Raw genomic sequence first — 19,712 nt, forward strand, 5'->3', positions numbered from 1 at the left:
CAGATATTGCTATGGAACTACCTGTTAGCCGCTTATAAAAACAACTATTTAAATACAAAATTTCAAAAGAGCACTGCCTTTCTAGTTTCTCGTTGTACTAGTGGTGGTGTTTTTATCTCCACCTCCTGTTTGTGATGGTTTCATTATCTTCACCTTATACTGGTAGTGGTCCTCCTATCTTCTGCTTTTACAGGTCTTCTGTCTCCTTATTTCCTCTTTCTGCTTTTACAGATCTCCAATCTCCTTATTTCCTCTTTCTGCTGGTGGTGGTTTCCTTATCTTTATACCTTGCTAATTGTGCTCTCCTTATCTAAACCACATACTATACATATGTATTTGTGATGGTCTCCCTATATGCACCTTGTTCTGGTGCTGGTCCTTTGTCTTCTTCTCATACTGGTTGGTGGCCTCCCTAGCTCCACCATATACTGGTGGTGGTTACCTTATCTCCACCTCTTACTAGTGGCGGTCTCCCTGCTTCTCCCCCTCATACTTGTGGTGGTCTCCTTATCTCCAACTCATACTGGTATTGGTTTATTTATCTCCAAATACTAGTGGTGGTCTTCCTATTTTCACTGCATGTTATAATCTCTTTATCTCCTCATTATAATGGTGGTGGTCTCCTTGGTGGTCTTCCAGGTTATATTGATGGCAAGCTCATTAATCTCTCAAACCAAATATTGCTTGTGAATGTGAAATTTAATGGGGTACAGTATATACTCGAGTATAAGTTGACCCGAATATAAGACGAGGCACCTAATTTTACCACAAAAAACTGGGAAAACCTATTGACTCGAGTATAAGCCTAGGGTGTCCATCTGCGTGCCTCACTGTGTCCATGTGCATGCCTCACTGCGTCCATGCCTCACATGTGCCAATGCCTCACTGTGCCCATGCTTCACTGTGTCCATACCTCACTGTGTCCATGCCTCACTGTGTCCATGCCTCACTGTGTCCATGCCTCACTGTGCGCATGCCTCACTGTGTCCATGACTAGACTTACATTTAACATGGAAGTATATAGAAGGGGTGCCCGGCTTTGAAAAAACGGTGCTCGCTGGCCGTAGGTCCCACAGACAGCTCATAGAGGAGAACTGGGGCTACATGTGTGCCAAGTTTCGGGTCCAGGGGACCTATAGCCGGCCGGTACCGGGTCCCCAAACTTACCGGAGAAATGACCGTTTAACATGGAAGTCTATGGAAGGGGTACCCGAATTTGAAAAATCAGTGATCCCTGGCCGTAGGTTCTCCGGACAACAAACTTTGCACACCTGTAGAGGAAGAGTGGGGCTATATGTGTGCCAAGTTTGGAGTCCAGGAGACCTACGGCCAGCAGGTACCGGGTCCCCAAAATCCGGGAGATCAGGCACAAAAAGGTGACTCGAGTATAAGCCGAGGGGGCATTTTCAGCACCAAAAAATGTGCTGAAAAACTCGGCTTATACTCGAGTATATATGGTATTTTCCTTTGTATCATTAATTTATGTAAAAAAAAATGTATATTCTTGATAAAGTTGTAAAATACAACAGTTTGATTTAGGCTGGGTTCACTACATATGCACGATCGGCATCTTGCTTTGTAGTGCTGCATTATGGCTGTGTTTTACTGCTCCCTCCTAAAATATTTGTAATTACACTAAGCCAATAAATACCCCCTCTAATTGCTAATATACATTATATAATAATTTTAAAGTAAACACTGCAATTAAAAATGAAATATGTGCTCTAGTCTAGTAAAAAACGAATCCATGTGTAATTATTTTTTCTTGCAAGTAAGAATGTACAAGTAGATCCATATATATTTGGACACAGGCACAATTTTAGTTTTTTTTTTCTGGGTATTTACTAAAACATATTTAAGCTATAGTTATATAAGGGTTATGGGCGGAAAGTGCACGCTCAGGTTTAATTTTACGCTATGTACATCCAAATCGGAGATAGGGTTTAGCTCTTAAAAATAGCCACCCCCTTTTTCAAGGAACCAAAAGTAATTGGACAACTGAATCAAAAGCTGATTAATGGATAGGTGTGGGCTACTCCTTAATTATTTCTTCATCAATTAAGCAGGTAAAAGGTCTGGAGTTAATTCTAAGTGAGGTATTTGCATTTGGAATCTATTGCTGTGAACCTACAGCATACATTCAAATGAGCTGTCCATGCAAGTGAAACAGGCCGTGGTAAGGCTTCAAATTCCTCATAAGAGAGATAGCAGCAACATTAGGAGTGGAACAATCAACAGTTTGGTACATTCTTAAAAAAGAAGAATTCACTGGTGAGCTCAGCAACATAACAAGGCCTGGACGTCCATGGAAGATAACAGTGGTAGATGATCACAGAATCCTCTATGGTAAAGAAAAAACAATTCACAACATCCAGACAAGTGAAGGACACTCTTTAGGAGGTAAGTGTATCATTGTCAAAGTCTACAATCAAGAGAAGACTTCACAAGAGCAAATACAGAGAGTTCACCACAAGGTGCAAACCATTCATTAGCCTAAAGAATAAAAAAGCCAGATTAGACTTTGCCAAAAAAAAATCTAAAAAAGCCAGACCAGTTCTGGAAAAGCATTCTTTGGGCGGAGGAAACTAAGATGAATCTGTAACACAATGATGGGAAGAAAAAAGTGTGGAGAAGTCTTGGAACAGCTCATGATCCAAAGCACACAATGTCATCTGTAAAACATGGTGGCGGCAGTGTGATGGAATGGGCATGCATGGCTTCCAATGGCACTGGAATATTTGCATTTATTGATAATGTGATAGAAGACCGAAGCAGTCGCATGATTTCTGCAGTGTTTAGAGATAAACTGTCAGCCCAGATTCAGCCAAATGCAGCAAAGTTGATTGGATGGCGCTTCATAGTACAGATGGACAATGATCCAAAACACACTGCAAAAGCAACCCAATCACCTAAGCTCAACCCAATTGAGCATGCATTTCACTTGCTGAAGGTAAACTTAAAGGCAGAAAGACCCACAAACAACTGAAGGCAGCTGCAGTTAGAGCCTGGCAAAGCATCAGAAAGGGGGAAACACAGTATTTGGTAATGTCCATGGGTTCAGGCAGTTCATTCATTGCCAGTAAAGGATTCCCAACAAAATATTAAAATGTAACATTTTATTTATGATTATATTCATTTGTCCAATTACATTTGAGCCCCTGAAAATGGGGGGACTGTGTAGAAAAATGGTTGCAGTTCCTAGCACTTGTACTTGATATTTATGTTCAACCCCTTGAATTAAAGCTAAAAGTCTGCACTTCAAATTCATTTGAGTTCTTTCCTTTTAGTTTTATTCTGGTGGCATACAGAGCCAAAAGTATGAAAATTGGGTCTATGTCCAAATATATATATATATATATATATATATATATATATATATATATATATATATATATATATATATATATATATGGAACTGTATATGTTGCAATGTTTCTTGTCACTTAAATAACCTTTTGTGTCTTATTTTCAGGCTCTCCCTTATGTCTGCCTCCTGATTGCTATGTTATTCTTCATCTATGCCATTATAGGCATGCAGGTTAGGCATCTAACAATATTTGTATTGTCATAAAGAAAAAATATACTCTGGGGAGAACTCAGTGCAGATCAAATGTATTTCTTAGAACATCTATTTGTTAGTAAATTGCAGTAGCCTTTATGTGTTCTGTATGAAATTGTTATAGTTGAAAATATAGCAATAAATATTGTAAACTAATAAAACACCATTGTGTTCTTGGCAACAGTAATCTTTATGAAGACACGATTTCTCAGAATTTTCATTGCCTGACTTAACTGGCTCACTGCCTGTCAGCTTGAAGTCAAATGCCATGCAACATGTTCCATAAATATGGCATCTCTGGTATTAGACCTCATTTTAGTGAGAATTTCATCTTTAGTAAGAACTTAAAAAGTATGCCAGGAGTTAGTTGTATCCTAATCCAACACCGTGGCTATTCAATTCAAGGAATGGTAGACTACCATTTGACATATTTTGTTGACAGTTTTCTTAATATCTTCTGAAAATCTTCCAAGACGCATCTGGTAGGGAGAAAGTTGTTTAGGCTGCTTGCTGAGATCATAGTTGTTATTTATAATTGCCATTTAAGATTATTTTAGCATTTCTGGCTATGATATGTGGTCATGTATTTCATTGTGTGTGTACACTTTATAGCTATGTTAAGCTTTCTTATTCTGTCTATACCTCCAAATTGTCCATTAAGCCATGGATATGTAAATGACATTAATGTCTGCCCCTACGAGATTAATGTCTGAGTTCAACTTTGGATTTGAAAGCTGCTTTTATTACACTTTACAAAAGTTATATATCTAGTGAGGTCCAGATAGTAATTAAGTCTTGTTTTGTAGGTGTTTGGTAACATCCGTCTTGATGAGGAGAGTCATATTAATAGACACAACAACTTCAGAAGTTTCTCCAGTTCCCTCATGCTCCTATTCAGGTGGGTTCCCATAGATTCCTAGTTATTAACACTAAATTATTTTTTGCAAATAAGCATTAAATGGAGTGCATAGAGGTATTCACATGTATTTATGCTAAGGGCATATAAAAAAATGTGAAAAATAAGAATTCATCTTGTTTCCGTTTTTGCATGCTTACCTATTTCTGCTTTAATTATTGCTCAGAGAAGCTTGTTGTTTACTTAATGAGACATCTGTGCAGTGCATGATAAAGAATCTGTGGCATCTATGAGACAAAGGGAAATGCAAACTATGGAAATCCTTATATATATATATATATATATATATATATATATATATATATATATATATAGTACAGACCAAAAGTTTGGACACACTTTCTCATTCAAAGAGCTTTCTTTATTTTCATGACTATGAAAACTGAAGGCATCAAAACTATGAATTAACACATGTGGAATTATACATAACAAAAAAGTCTGAAACAACTGAAAATATATTTCATATTCTAGGTTCTTCAAAGTAGCCACCTTTTGCTTTGATTACTGCTTTGCACACTTAGCATTCTCTTGATGAGCTTCAAGAGGTAGTCACCTGGCGCAGCACCCCATCACTCTTCTTGGTCAAATAGCCCTTACACAGCCTGGAGGTGTGTTTGGGGTCATTGTCCTGTTGAAAAATAAATGATGGTCCAACTAAACGCAAACCGGATGGAATAGCATGCCGCTGCAAGATGCTGTGGTAGCCATGCTGGTTTAGTATGCCTTCAATTTTGAATAAATCCCCAACAGTGTCACCAGCAAAGCACCCCCACACCATCACACCTCCTCCTCCATGCTTCACGGTGGGAACCAGGCATGTAGAGTCCATCCGTTCACCTTTTCTGCGTCGCACAAAGACATGGGGGTTGGAACCAAAGATCTCAAGTTTGGACTCATCAGATCAAAGCACAGATTTCCACTGGTTTAATGTCCCATTCCTTGTGTTCTTTAGCCCAAACAAGTCTCTTCTGCTTGTTTCCTTTCTTTAGCAGTGGTTTCCTAGCAGATATTCTACCATGAAGGCCTGATTCACACAGTCTCCTTAACAGTTCTAGAGATGTGTCTGCTGCAAAAGGTGTCTACTTTGAAGAACCTAGAATATGAAATATATTTTCAGTTGTTTCACACTTTTTTGTTATGTATAATTCCACATGTGTTAATTCATAGTTTTGATGCCTTCAGTGTGAATCTACAATTTTCATAGTCATGAAAATAAAGAAAACTCTTTGAATGAGAAGGTGTGTCCAAAATGTTGGTCTGTAATGTATATATATATATATATATATATATATATATATATATATATATATATATATATATATATATATATATAATTTGTTTGTGAAATAAAGATTGAACATACATTGTATGACAAAAAAATAAAACATTTCAGTATTGTCCCGGTATAATTATTTTTATTTTTTTAAGATCTGTTTATTTGTATATAAAAACATACACCATAAACAAACATTCAATAACACAAAAATGGCCTGGTGCGGCTCCGGCGGTATTCCCACGCTGGGGGTCGCAGCAAGGCAGCACAAAACAAGGAAACATCTAGAACCGTATGTATGCCCTGGCAGGACAAATTAACCACTTCCCTACCGGCCCATAGTAAAATGACGTCCACAAAGAACTTCTGCCGTTCAGAGTGGACGTCATATGACGTCCTGGGCTTTCCGGGTGGATATCTGAATGATGCCTGCAGCTAGAGGCATCATTCAGATATCCTTCTAAACTGCCGGCGATTCTGCACAACGTAAGAACGATCATAGCGGCGGTTCCGCCGCTAGATCGTTCTTACAGGCGGCGGGAGGGGACATCCCCCCCCTCCTGCCGCCATCCGGTGCTTCTCCGGGCTCTCCCGTGCCATCGGGGGCCCGGAGAACGAATCGTCCGGCGCTCGCAGGAAGCATAGAGATGACTGGTGACCAGATGGTCACCAGTCATCTCTATGACCGTCGGAGGACCCGAGCGCGATGTGATGACGTCACGCCCGGGTCCCCGTAAGTAAACAAAGCCGCGATTGCGGCTGCTAAGCAACCACAAGCATGAGATCGGTGAATTTTTTTTCACCGATTTCATGCTTTCCAGCCTGGAGGAGAGATGTGGGGTCTTATTGACCCCGCATCTCTCCATAAAGAGTACCTGTCACACACATTCCTATTACAAGGGATGTTTACATTCCTTGTAATAGGAATAAAAGTGATAAAAAAAAAATAAAAAATTAAAAAAAAAGTGTAAAAAAAGAAATAAATATATAAAAAAAAAAAAGAAATAAAAATTTATTTTTTTAACGCCCCTGTCCCCGGTAGCTTGCGCGCAGAAGCGAACGCACACGCAAGTCCCGCATATGTAAAACATACATATGTAAACGCCGTTTAAACCACATATGTGAGGTATCGCCGCGTGCGTTAGAGTGCCAGCAACAATTCTAGCACTAGATCTCCTCTGTAAATCTAAACTGGTAACCTGTAAAAAATTTCAAATCGTTGCCTATGGAGATTTTTAAGTACCGAAGTTTGGCGCCATTCCATGAGTGTGCGCAATTTTAAAGCGTGACATGTTAGGTATCTATTTACTCGGTGTAACATCATATTTCATATTTTACAAAAAAATTGGGCTAACTTTACTGTTTTTAAATTTTTTTAATTCATGAAACAATTTTTTCCCAAAAAAAGGCGTTTGAAAAATTATTGCACAAATACCGTGCAAGATAAAAGGTTTCAATGACCGTCGTTTTATTCCCTAGGGTGTCTGCTAAAAAAACATATATAATGTTTGGGGGTTCTGCGTAATTTTCTAGCAAAAAAATTATGATTTGTACATGTAGGAGAGAAGTGCCAGAATAGGCCTGGTATGGAAGTGTGTATAACTGCCCGGTATGGAAGAGGTTAATTAACTAGATTAGCTCGTGCTCAAGGAGGGTCAAAAAGGAAAAACAAAAGTACAATAATTTCAGATGAGGAGGGGACACCCCAGAAGACGAAGGGGGTCAGATTGTATTTTTGAGTAGGTAGGTGGGCCAGCTAATACACCGCTCAGTCAGATGCTGCAGTGGAAGGTTCAGCTAGCCACTTAGCCCACACTTATATTTTTTTGGGCAGCCTCGATCGTGATACAGTATGTGTCTTTGTATAGAGTCAGTACGTTATTGATGTGTGTTTTCCATAGAAAGAGGGAGGGTGAGGCCTGTTTCTTCCAGCATAAATTAATAATTTTCCTGGCATAGAATTGAAGGAGGCTGATCAGGGTCCTCTCTGCCACTCAGCTCGCTCCTCCACCAGACCCAACAGACAAATCTGTGGAGTTGGAACCATGGCGATACTTAATAGGTAATTTACCACAGAAAGTATTTGTGTCCAGTACACACTAATTACAGAACAAGACCAAAATATATGAGAAACGTCTCCTGGCATGTGATTGCAGCTTGATAGTTAAATAGACTTTTGTCTAGGAAGCCTGTTGGAAAATTGTAGGCTGAACATCGCCAGCATCTAGGCAGCTGCATTTTCTGTTTGGGTGTCAGAATATAATAACTGTTATATTCTTGGATGGAAGAAAATTGTTAGATGACTGCCCGCAGGCTGAACACAAAAATCTACATCTGTGCCCAACTCACAGCAAATAGGCTGTTTACTTTGCAAGGGGATTTTCCCTTTTTCTTAGTTACTCAGGTGAAGCTCTGCTGACTTCCATCATCCAATCATGTGCAAGCAAAAATACTATCATTTATTTTCCTTACACACGATTGGGTTTTCTATTTTAGTTTCCTTTAAAATAACAACTCCTTACAAAACTGATATGCCATTTCAGATGCACTAATGGATCCCAGCACCTGCCAGCTTATATCCCTGAATTCTTCTGTTATTTAAGAGAATCAATTTGGGGAAGGTGACACTCTCATTTTGTACTGTAATGGCTGTGGAGGTTGCAAATTCTTGGCTGCATATATTACCAACAAAGTCTCAAAATAAGGACAAAGGCCAGCATGTTATTTTTCTTGCCAGTAACAATGGAAAACTGAAATACAGACTTTGGAGTTCAGCTGCTCACAGGAAGCTAATACATAAAATATAACTAATAACAGAGGGTAATCAGTTTCTTCTGGGTTCCTAGTAGGGTTGTCCCGATACCGATACCAAGCATTTTCCCGAGTACTTGGGAAAATGCTCCCGATGCTTCACCCGATACTTGTACAGTCAGTGGTGATCAGTGCGTGGGGAAGTTACAAGCACCGATCACCGCTGTATAGATTTAAAAGTAATTTCTCCGCTCCTCTCTTCACCCCCTCCCCCCCCCCGCGGCTTTCAGCTGCTTTAAAATCAGCGGTGATCGGTGCTTGTAACTCCCCCACACACGATCACCGCTGACTGTCCCGTGTCCTCCAGCCCCCCTCCGTTTTGCTGCAGTCTCTCTCCCTCCGTGTCCCTCTCTGTGTTTCCTTCTCCCTCCGTGTCCCCCTCGGTGTTTCCTTCTCCTCCGTGTCCCCCTCTGTGTTTCCTTCTCCTCCGTGTCCCCCTTTGGTTTTTCCTTCTCCCCCTCCGTGTTTCTCTCTCCCTCTGTACTCCTCCTCCACCCCCTGAAACTGTCAGGATGGAGAGCGGAGGTAGGAGCCTGACTGATTACTGACTCTGCCCTTTCACATAACTGAAACATCGTAAACTGTGTTTACAATGTTTCAGTTTATGAATGAAGAGAAGCGACTGTCTTCTGTCCATTCATTTTCAGTGCAGCTGAGGCTGCTGAGAAAGGGACTGGGGGAATCTGTGTCCCTAGTCCCTTTTCCTGTCTCAGAAGGGAGATGTCAGAGGTCTGTTAAGACACCCGTTTTCTCACCAAAGCCCCCCAACAGGGCTGATTAAAAAAAAGAAAAAAAGAGGGGCGTGGCTTGGCAGCTCGAGCGGATGGCTGACTAGATCCACAGCTCCGCAGTAATAACGGCCAGAGCGACGACTTCAGCGGCTATAGAGAAGAATAAATCATTCACCCGACAGCCCCATCGCCCTGTGTACCCGGCGGACCATGCTGAAGAGACGGAAGAACGCGTCTCTCCCCAGGCGGCTCACGGATTACTATCCCTCAGCGGACCTGGCGAGCAGCCAAGATGGCGCCGGCGGCAGCCGTGACATGTCGGCGCGGCTCTCCCCTTCACAAGCCTGCCCAAACCCATCAATGTCTCAGGGGTTCCCCCGCTCTTCAGACCCACAGGGTGAGTCCTCTCCTCCTAACTCACCCACAACGTCCAGTCCTGCTAAGTCCAGGCTGAGAACAGAGGAACCGCAGCATCCACTGCCTGTCACAGCTCCATGTCTGTTCTCTCTCCCCCCACCACAGCAATCATCAGTGCTGGACGCCTTCCCTGCATCTGACCAGCCTTTGTCCGAGAACACAATGAAAAATATGCTGCTCTCTCTGAGGCAAACTTTGTATAGTGACCTATCCACTGCGGTCTCCTCACTCTCAACCACTGTATACCAGCATGATAATACCATCGCCCATATTGAAGCTAAAATGGGAGATTTACTCTCTGCTCACAATGAGCTTGTTGATGGATTCACAGACCATGAGGATGAACTTCAATTAATTAACTTGAAACTCGCAGACCTGGAGGACCGCTCCAGGCGCAATAACATTAAATTTCGCAACGTCCCGGAGTCGGTCCAGCAACCGGACCTGGTACAATTCTTACAATCTCTGATGCGGACCCTCATACCTGACCTGACAGCCCGAGACCTGGAGATCGACAGGGCACACAGGCTTCCCAAACCCTCTCATCTTCCTCCATCCACTCCTAGAGATGTTTTGGCTCGTATTCACTTTTTTTCGGTCAAAGACAGAGTCATGTATGCAGCGAAACGAGCGACAAGGATTCCTGAGCCTTTTACTAACATAGCATTGTATGCTGATTTATCCAAAGCGACTATGGAAAATCGCAGACAACTGGCGACTATCACCAAAGCGCTTCAAAATCACAAAATACCGTATAAGTGGGGCTTCCCTACCAAACTGCTCATTACGCACCAAAACAAAACCCACGCAGTGCGTACTCTCTCTTCGGGCCTCAAGATTTTAAGGGACTGGCACATACTCCCAGAAGAAATGCCGAACCCTTCTGACCAACCTCCAACGCGCATGGAAACCGGGGTTGCAACCTCAGATGGCTGAATTTCGCAATTCATCTCCTTCTCTGCACGCACCATATGGCAGTGATACTGCAGTGCTCCCCTCCGATACCTGCCTGCCTGTTTAGTGATCCCTGTCCCTGGTAGTTGACAGAGGACCGCTACCCCCCATCGATTGTTTGCAGTAGTTTCTGCACATTGAGCCCCATTGTTACAGGGCTCACCTTTTTTAACCCGGACCCTTCACCTGTCCTAGGCACCAGCCGGCAACCACACATAGCTCACCTGAACTATTCCCTGACTCTTCTTCATTGGACGAGCACTATCTCATTCTGCCCACACGTCAGAGTGTCAGCTCACCGACACTTCCTAGTACTACCCATTACCACCCTCACCTGGGGACAGTCTATCCTACTCTCATCCTCCCGAGATGGCGTTCAAGCTGGTTTCCATTAACGCCAGAGGCCTTAACTCCCCACAAAAGAGGTCTGCACTTTTCAAGGAAGCCACCAGTCAAAGAGCTGATATCCTCTTAACCCAGGAGACTCACTTTGCTTCCGCTAAAACCCCCAAGTTCACCCTAAAGAACTATGATCTAGTTTTTTTGGCCTCAGGTCAAAAGAAGAAAAACGGAGTCCTCACGGCCATAAAAAACTCATTACAATTTAAGCTACACCAATCTGTAGCCGATCCCCAAGGGCGTTTCCTAATTCTCATTTGTGACATTAACCAGGTCACCTACACACTGGTCAACGTGTATGGACCAAATAAGCAACAACTGCGATTCCACAAACGACTATACAAGAAGGTTACCCGAATCCGACAGGGAAGACTTATTATCGGAGGCGACTTCAATATAATTTCTGACCCGAAAATGGACACTACATCCTCAGCGAATAAACAGCGACCGGCACTATACCCCTTTCTTCAAACGAATGATCTCTTCGATCCGTGGCGATGCCATCACGGCAACGAGCGAGATTACTCGTATTTCTCCTCTTCTCAACTTTCATACTCCCGCATAGACTTCTTCCTGGTTGACAAACTCACCCTCCAAGATGTGACACAATCAACGACCGGAACCATCGCATGGTCGGACCATGCACCTATCTCCATCACCGTAGGAAACTGTAGACCCAGAACCACTCGCCTATGGAGACTTGATGCTTCTATCCTCTCGGACCTGAACGCTGTTCACAAACTGACTGCAGAGCACCATTCCTACTTTGAATCCAACGATCTACCGGACACTAATAGGTTTGTACTTTGGTCGGCATATAAAGCCTACATGCGTGGACTCATTATTAAACTTCACAGTCATGCTAAGAACCAGAGGTCCAGGCAACTCGATGAGATCCTATCCCAAATTTCCCGACTAGAGAACCAAAATAAACTGAATCCCTCCCACAAATTAACCAGCGAGCTTCTGGACCTGCGACAAAAGCTCCGCTCACTTTTATTGTACAAATTTGAAAAAAACCTTAAAATAACTAAGGCCAACTACTATGCCCTAGGTAATAAGGCTGGTGCCTTGTTAGCTCGGCAGGTCAAAACTCAACGTGTTAAATCTAAAATAGCCTCCCTCCACCACCCTACCACTGACAAACTCCTGACGAACCCTCAGGATATAGCTAATGCCTTTAGCGACTATTATTCCTCCCTCTATAACTTAGCAAACGACGCGTCTACCCCTCAACCAACAGATCAATCTGTGCAAAATTTTCTATCGATAGTTGATCTCCCATCTATAACCCCTGTTCAAGCAGCAGAGCTCTCACAACCTTTTTCAGATGCTGAAGTCCTTGCAGCCATCCGTACTCTCCCTCTCCATAAATCCCCGGGAGAAGATGGCTACACAAATGAATTTTATAAGACATTTGCCGAACTTGTCACCCCTCATCTCACGGCCCTCTTCAACTCTGCCGCCACCTCTGGTTCTCTGCCACTTGACATGCTACGTTCGATCATCACCACCATCCCCAAGCCTGAGAAGGATCCTACCTCCACGACCAACTACAGGCCCATATCGCTCCTTAACACGGACGTAAAAATATTTGCCAAAGTCTTAGCGGCTAGGCTGCTGAAATGTCTCCCTTCACTGGTGCACTCTGACCAAGTCGGCTTTATGCCGGATAGACAAGCTCCAGATGCAACTAGGAGGGTCATTAATCTGGTTCACCGGGCCTCCCGATCTCGCACGCCTTCTCTGCTCCTGTCCTTGGATGCAGAGAAGGCGTTCGACAGGGTGCACTGGGGCTTTCTAAAAGCTGTACTGGCAAAGTTTGGAATCACGGGTTGGTTCCAATCCGCGATACTATCACTTTATTCAAATCCCTCAGCCAGAGTTTTAACAGATGGATCCCTGTCTACCCCTTTTGGGATCACCAATGGCACCCGCCAGGGGTGCCCGCTCTCCCCTCTCATCTTTGCTCTAATTATGGAGCCCCTGGCAGCGGGGATTAGAGGAGACGAGCGCATATCGGGCATTGTACATAATGGCATAGAACATAAAATAAGCCTCTTTGCCGATGATGTCATTCTTATGGTCACAAATCCGGTCCAATCCCTGCCTGCAATACACGATAACCTTACTCAATTTAGCTTGGCCTCTTTTTATAAACTTAACTCCTCTAAGTCCCTGATACTCCCGTTTAATCTCACTAACAAAATGAAGTCACTCCTGGAGGGCTCTCTTCCTTATTCTTGGGCGAGACACTTTATTCCGTACCTTGGGATAAAGTTAGCCCCGTCACTGCCTCACCTCTACGACCTAAACTTCCATGCATTCCAGAAAATACTTCCCCAACTATTGCTACAACTGCGTACTGCCGGCTTATCTAAAATTGGAAGGATTGCCTCCTTTAAAATGCTAATCCTCCCCAAACTGCTATATCTATTCCGCACAGTAATTGTACCTATACCCCATTCCTTCTTTACATCCATTCAGAAGCTCATTTCGAGATATGTTTGGGAATCCAAACCACCGAGATGCGCGCACTACATTCTAACCAGGCATCACTCCAAAGGGGGCGTAAGTCTTCCCCATGTTCAAAACTACTACTACGCTTCCATTCTGGACCAGCTATACTACTGGTGGCACCCGACTCCCACCAAGACCTGGTCGATCATGGAATCGTCCTACTTCAAACCTAATACACTGCGTGACGTACTACTGAGCACGTCAGCTGGATTTCTCCCTGTCGCACAAGATATTCCACCTTCCATTGCGGCCTCACTAACAGTCTGGAAGAGATTCACCCAGACGCCATCTACGACGCACCCGTCCCACGTTCTGCCGATTCCTCTCAGTACACTAATGGTTCATCTGCAAAATCTTAAGCTGCGGAACTGGCAAGAACATAAGCTTAACTACATATCTGACCTATATGCTTCAGACACCCTACAGCCCTTTGCAGAACTCCGAGCTCGCTACAACATCCCCCAGTCTGAAGCCTTTACCTATGCGAGGATCTCACACTTCCTTTGGAAATCTAAAATCCCCACTGCAGTCAAAATACCTGAACCAATACATAACTTCTACGCAAACACACCTTACCCAAAACATGGTATATCTATTATGTACTCTACAATTAGCGACGACAGACCCTACTCCCAAATCTCTTCTCTCTCTAAATGGACAGAAGAACTAAACATTACCACCACCCCTGCTACGTGGACGCGTGCCTTTAGACTAACCTTTACGGCCTCCCACTGCTCCAATCACTGGGAGTCGTACCAAAAGACCATACACAGATGGTACCTCACTCCTTACCGCCTATCCAAATTCTTCCCAGGACACCCCTCCACATGTTGGAGGTCATGTGGAAGTTCTGGAACCATATCCCACATTCTATGGTTCTGTAAGTCCATAAGTTCGTTCTGGAAACTAATATTCGCTTTGATTTCCACATTATCACTGATTCCAACTACCCCCGATCCTTCATTAGCGATTCTTCATCTTGGGATAGACAAATTCCCCCCCAGGTCGCGAGTGGTAATAGTACACCTGCTCCTAGCTGCAAAACGGAACATCACCAAACTCTGGAAAACTTCAGACTGCCCGTCCATCTCTAATACTATTGCAGACCTAAACCTCCAATGTGACATGGAGAGACTAGTTGCTAGAAAAAACTTGAATATGGATAAGTTTCTGTATAGGTGGTCACCCTGGCTCGCTCACCCCAAATGTACTGTAACTGTCTGATACTCTCCCTCACGTCTCCGACTCTTCATCTCTCTCCTTTTCTTTCTGACCTCTCTACTCACCCTCACTCCTCTACATAGGTGCAATGCCTACCCTGCTGGCGCCCCCCCCTAACTACCCCCCCCCCCCCTATGGAGCTTATTTTGGTTTTGAGCACGGCAGGACTTATTTCTGTTTAGTTAGAAATGACCGACTGTTTATGTTTAGTCTGCCTACTTTCTACTCTCAGGTTCATTATGCTCCGGTCGGGACATCTGATGTATTGTAACGAATATATTTCTTGTACACTTGTTGAAAATATCAATAAAGACAAATTTAAATAAAAAAAAAAAAAAAAAAAAAAAAGAAAAAAAATTTGCAATAAATAATTAAAAAAATAAAATGTAAATAACAATAAAAAAAAAACACACTGACAATCCACTAGCACCCGCCCCTCCTCTAAAAATATATATCACAGTAAAAAAAAAACGTAAAAAAAAATCACTGTAAAAAAAATAAAAACGCCACTGTCACGTGACATTAAAAAAAAGTATCGGTATTCGGTATCGGCGAGTACTTGAAAAAAAGTATCAGTACTTGTACTCGGTCTCAGGACAGTAATGAGGAGAGCATGGAGAAAAAACATGTCAAATGTTATTACAGTAGTTTAAAGTGGATTTACATATACCCAGTGAAGTGAACAGCCTCAGATGATACACAGAGATGAAACAAATCTTCCTACATAAGTTTTACATGTATATCTGCTGTCTTCAGCTTGCTATATTCTTTAGAATTCTAACATTGTGTTAGAATTTTTACTTCCTCATTCAGCAGTAGGAGTGAAGTCTTGGCATAGACCGTGAGACAGCATATTGGAGGAGAGGCACACACCCATCTCCACATAGGCAGAGACTTGCAAAGCTGTGCTGTGACAAGACAAGCTCTCTGCTAATCTATTTATAGCACCCATCCCTATACACAAATGTCAGGCTGGTTTTATCTCCCCTCTCTGAGAACCTGCCAGAAGTTTTCATGCTGATCACAGAGGAACGAAACAGCAGAACGACATGGGACTTGTGCTTTGGAGAGATACAAGTAAACACTACAGATAGATGTGCCCAGGTCAGATTTCATGAATCGGGTTTACATCCAAAAAATGTTTTGCTGGAGTGTGAGAGGAAGAAGCAGTACAAGGAGCCAGTTATACTGAAAGGAAATGAAAGCAACGTGTAATATAGAGATGAGCCCACTACTGTCCTGCTTCTCATTTCCATGTTTAATAAAAGGCTTCAGCTGGATCAGGATGACCTGGGCTGAGAGGTAGTGTGTTAAATAGTGCTGGTCATCAGACTCCTAGTGGCAGAAAAAGTATACTTACCTTAGCCCAATCATGATCAGACTGTGCCTGAGAGCAGTGTCTCTCTCTGCTCATGTCAATCAAATTCTGTGACAAAGGAGCGGGGCCAAGTCTATAGACACAGGCTGCACGGCTTGAGATCTGTAGTGGCTTTCTATGGTGGCACACTGAGAAGAGGAGGAGCCAGGGGAACCGATGGGAGCCCCTAGAAGAGAAGGATTGTATCTGCTCTGTGCAAAACCAGAGCAAGAACGTATAACAGGTTTATTATTATTATATATTTTTTACAATCACTTTAAATCTTAGGCCTCGTACACACGGACGGACTGTCCGATGAAAACAGTCCGCCGGACCGTTTTCATCGGACATGTCCGCTCGGAGATTTCTGTCTGATGCTTGTACACACCATCAAACAGAAATCCGCGCGGACACGATACGCGGTGACGTGGCTGCGCCGTCACCGCGACGATGACGCAGCGACATGCGCGGCCCTGGAAGGTCAATGCTTCCACGCATGCGTCGAATCACTTCGACGCATGCGAGGGCTTTCGGCCGAGCGGACATGACGACCGAACATGTCCGACGGACAGGCTTCGCTTCCACCGGACATGTTTCTTAGCATGCTAAGTAACATTTGTCCGCTGGAAACCTGTCCGATCCGCCGGAAAATTGTCCGGTCGGACGTACAGACGACCGAACATGTCCGCTGAAACTGGTCTGCGGATAACACAATTACATACACGCATTCACTAAGAATTACCAACAATCTTAATTCAAAATGCATTAAAATTACAGTTAAAAATATATAACCATATCATGGTCTTGTATGTCAGAAATTGTTGGAGACAATCTCTTTCATGCTACAGTGATGTTACATTCTCAACATGTTTCGCTGAATATGCAGCTTCTTCAGGACTATCCCAAAAAAATAAAAATCAGACTTATTTGGAAGAGAACCAATGGCTTCTATGTTAAGATGTTAATGCCTATGAGACAAAACAATGAGAAAATGGCATGATGGTGGCCACAGAAGAGAAAAATGGTCATTGAATTAAGACCATATATGTAAAAGACCACTGGAGGGTGCCACAGAGGAATATATTGCCTTTATTGCATTTGTAAAATTGACAAATAAATGCAGACACGTGTGGCTGGCATCCACGTGGCTCCTTGCAATTAAAGGCAAGATCTTCCTATGTGGTGCCCCCCGGTGGTCTTTTACAAATATTTTTCCAGGATCTTTTGTCATTTCTGTGGCCACATGCAGACTGGAGCCGTTGTTAACAAAATAATCCTTCAGCATTCACATAGCACAATTTAATACTGTATCAGATACAATAACAGTATTAAAAAAATCCAAAATAGAAAATAAAATTCGAAATTTTTGTACATTTGTCAACCTAAAATATAAAAAGCAGAGCAGGATTTTTCCTAAAACAACATCAACTTAAAAGTCCAAGTGTAGCTAAAATAAAGAAAAACAGAAAAATCTGCAAAAAAGACACACCTTCCAATCAGTAGAATGTGTCCCTAGTGCTGATTCCTTTTTTGTTATTACAAATACTCCTCAGTCTATGACCCCCACCCTCCCCCCCACGGATGAGTCTGTGACAGTCCCTTATTTGTATTAACCCCAGTTGCATGGGAATATTACAACAGTAGAAGTTGGGAGAGGGCATTACGTGAGGAGGATTCCTGCTAGTAAAAGAGGAATCGGCACAAGCGACACATCTTGCTGACTAAGTTATGTTTCATGTGCTCATTTTTCTGTCTTTTATTTTAGCTACAATTAAAAAATTTTTTACATTAGATTGATGCTCATTTTGTCAAGGGGAATCGGGTTGTTTTTTAAAAAATGAAGCAGTACTTACCATTTTAGAGAGCGATCTTCTCCGCAGCTTCCGGGTATGGGTCTTCGGGACTGGGCGTTCCTATTTGATTGACAGTCTTTACGACAGGCTTCCGACGGTCGCATACATCGCGTCACGAGTAGCCGAAAGAAGCCGAACATCGGTGCGGCTCTATACGGCGCCTGCGCACCGACGTTCGGCTACTTTCGGAAAATCGTGACGCGATAGATGCGACCGTCGGAAGCCTGTCGGAAGCCTGTCAATCAAATAGGAATGCCCAGTCCCGCAGCCCATACCCGGAAGCGGCGGAGAAGATCGCTCTCTAAAACGGTAAGTACTGCTTCGTTTTTAAAAAAACTACCCGATTCCCCTTGACAAAATGAGCATGAATCTAATGTTAAAAATTTACATTTCCGGGTGAACCTCCACTTTAAGCTTTAGGAAGCAGGAATTCTGAAGAATTACAACTGCTGAACATGTTCATGATTTCGAAGTGTAGAAGAATGTTCAGCCGTGATGCCATAAGTTTGTTGTATGATTTTCTAATTGTAATTTCTGTCTTTTGTTGCCAGGAGTGCCACTGGTGAGGCTTGGCAGGAGATCATGCTGTCATGTCTGGGAGATAAAGGCTGTGAACCGGACACTAGTGCCCCTGGTGGACATAACGAAAATGAGCGCTGTGGAACTGACCTAGCTTATGTTTATTTTGTCTCCTTCATTTTTTTCTGTTCCTTCCTGGTGAGCTTGACCTTCAGTACTTTGAATTCATCAAATGATTGGCATTTATATTCTGAAAAATTCTCTGGTTTGCAGCCTGAGGCCACATGCAGCCCTCTTGTACTTATTATACGGCTCTTGGACCCTAGCCGACACTAAGTAGCAGGGGCATTGATTTGTAAAGAGGCTGTAAAAGCAGTATTTACTAGCAGTCTAATTTACCATGTCCCCAGTTTTTAACTGTCTCCAACCAAACCTGTTGCCTTTCTCTGACCACCTCTTGCAGTATGTTAGTAATCTGGCAATGTTCTATGGTATCACATAAATCAGTAATACGTGCGGCCCCCTGGGGATGTTAAGAGTGTTATATTGTAATCTTCCATTTTCATGGATTGGCTTTTGTTCCCTAAAGATAGACTGTATATGTTACAGTTTGTAAGTGGTTTACCGGGGTTATGGCTGATCAGCCATAACCCTGTATCTTTTTCTGCAGCTGGCGGCTGGCGTTCTCATGAAAGTGGTCCGAGCGGCTCATTAGCCACTGGAGAGCTTTCTAAAAGGGACACCACCTCCCCCACTACTGTTTCTTGGGCTTACCGTTTTTACAAGCGCCCAAGAATCTAGGGTGCAAGTAAACTTTTTTTTTCAAGCAAAAGCTCAAAAACATTTATTTTTCAGTCTTTTGCTTTTAAAGGTAAAGAAGAGATTTGGAGTCTTTTTGACCCCAGATCTCTCCATAAAGAGGACCTGTCATCCTTATTTCGATTACAAGAGATTTTTACATTCATGTAATAAGAATAAAAGTGATACATTTTTTTAAAGCACAGTTTAAAAAGAAAATAAATAAGAAAAAAAGATTTTTAACCACTTAAGACCCGGACCAAAATGCAGGTAAAGGACCAGGCCCCTTTTTGCGATTCGGCACTGCGTCGCTTTAACTGACAATTGCGCAGTCGTGCGATGTTGCTCCCAAACAAAATTGGCGTCCTTTTTTTCCGACAAATA

General features: G+C 42.8%; 1 protein-coding gene across 5 annotated transcripts in view; it reads left to right on the forward strand.

The window, feature by feature from the left end:
• The window catches only part of CACNA1E (calcium voltage-gated channel subunit alpha1 E), a 265,360-nt gene that overhangs the window by 201,231 nt on the left and 44,417 nt on the right, over positions 1-19,712 (forward strand). For all 5 annotated transcript variants that reach the window (XM_040360246.1, XM_040360249.1, XM_040360245.1 and 2 more), the window contains 3 exons: positions 3,473-3,538; positions 4,366-4,457; positions 18,563-18,728. In XM_040360246.1, coding sequence (XP_040216180.1) covers positions 3,473-3,538; positions 4,366-4,457; positions 18,563-18,728 — 324 coding nt within the window. The remainder of the gene's footprint in view (positions 1-3,472; positions 3,539-4,365; positions 4,458-18,562; positions 18,729-19,712) is intronic.

Source organism: Rana temporaria, chromosome 7 (genome assembly GCF_905171775.1).
Source record: "Rana temporaria chromosome 7, aRanTem1.1, whole genome shotgun sequence".
NCBI classification, from domain to species: domain Eukaryota; kingdom Metazoa; phylum Chordata; class Amphibia; order Anura; family Ranidae; genus Rana; species Rana temporaria.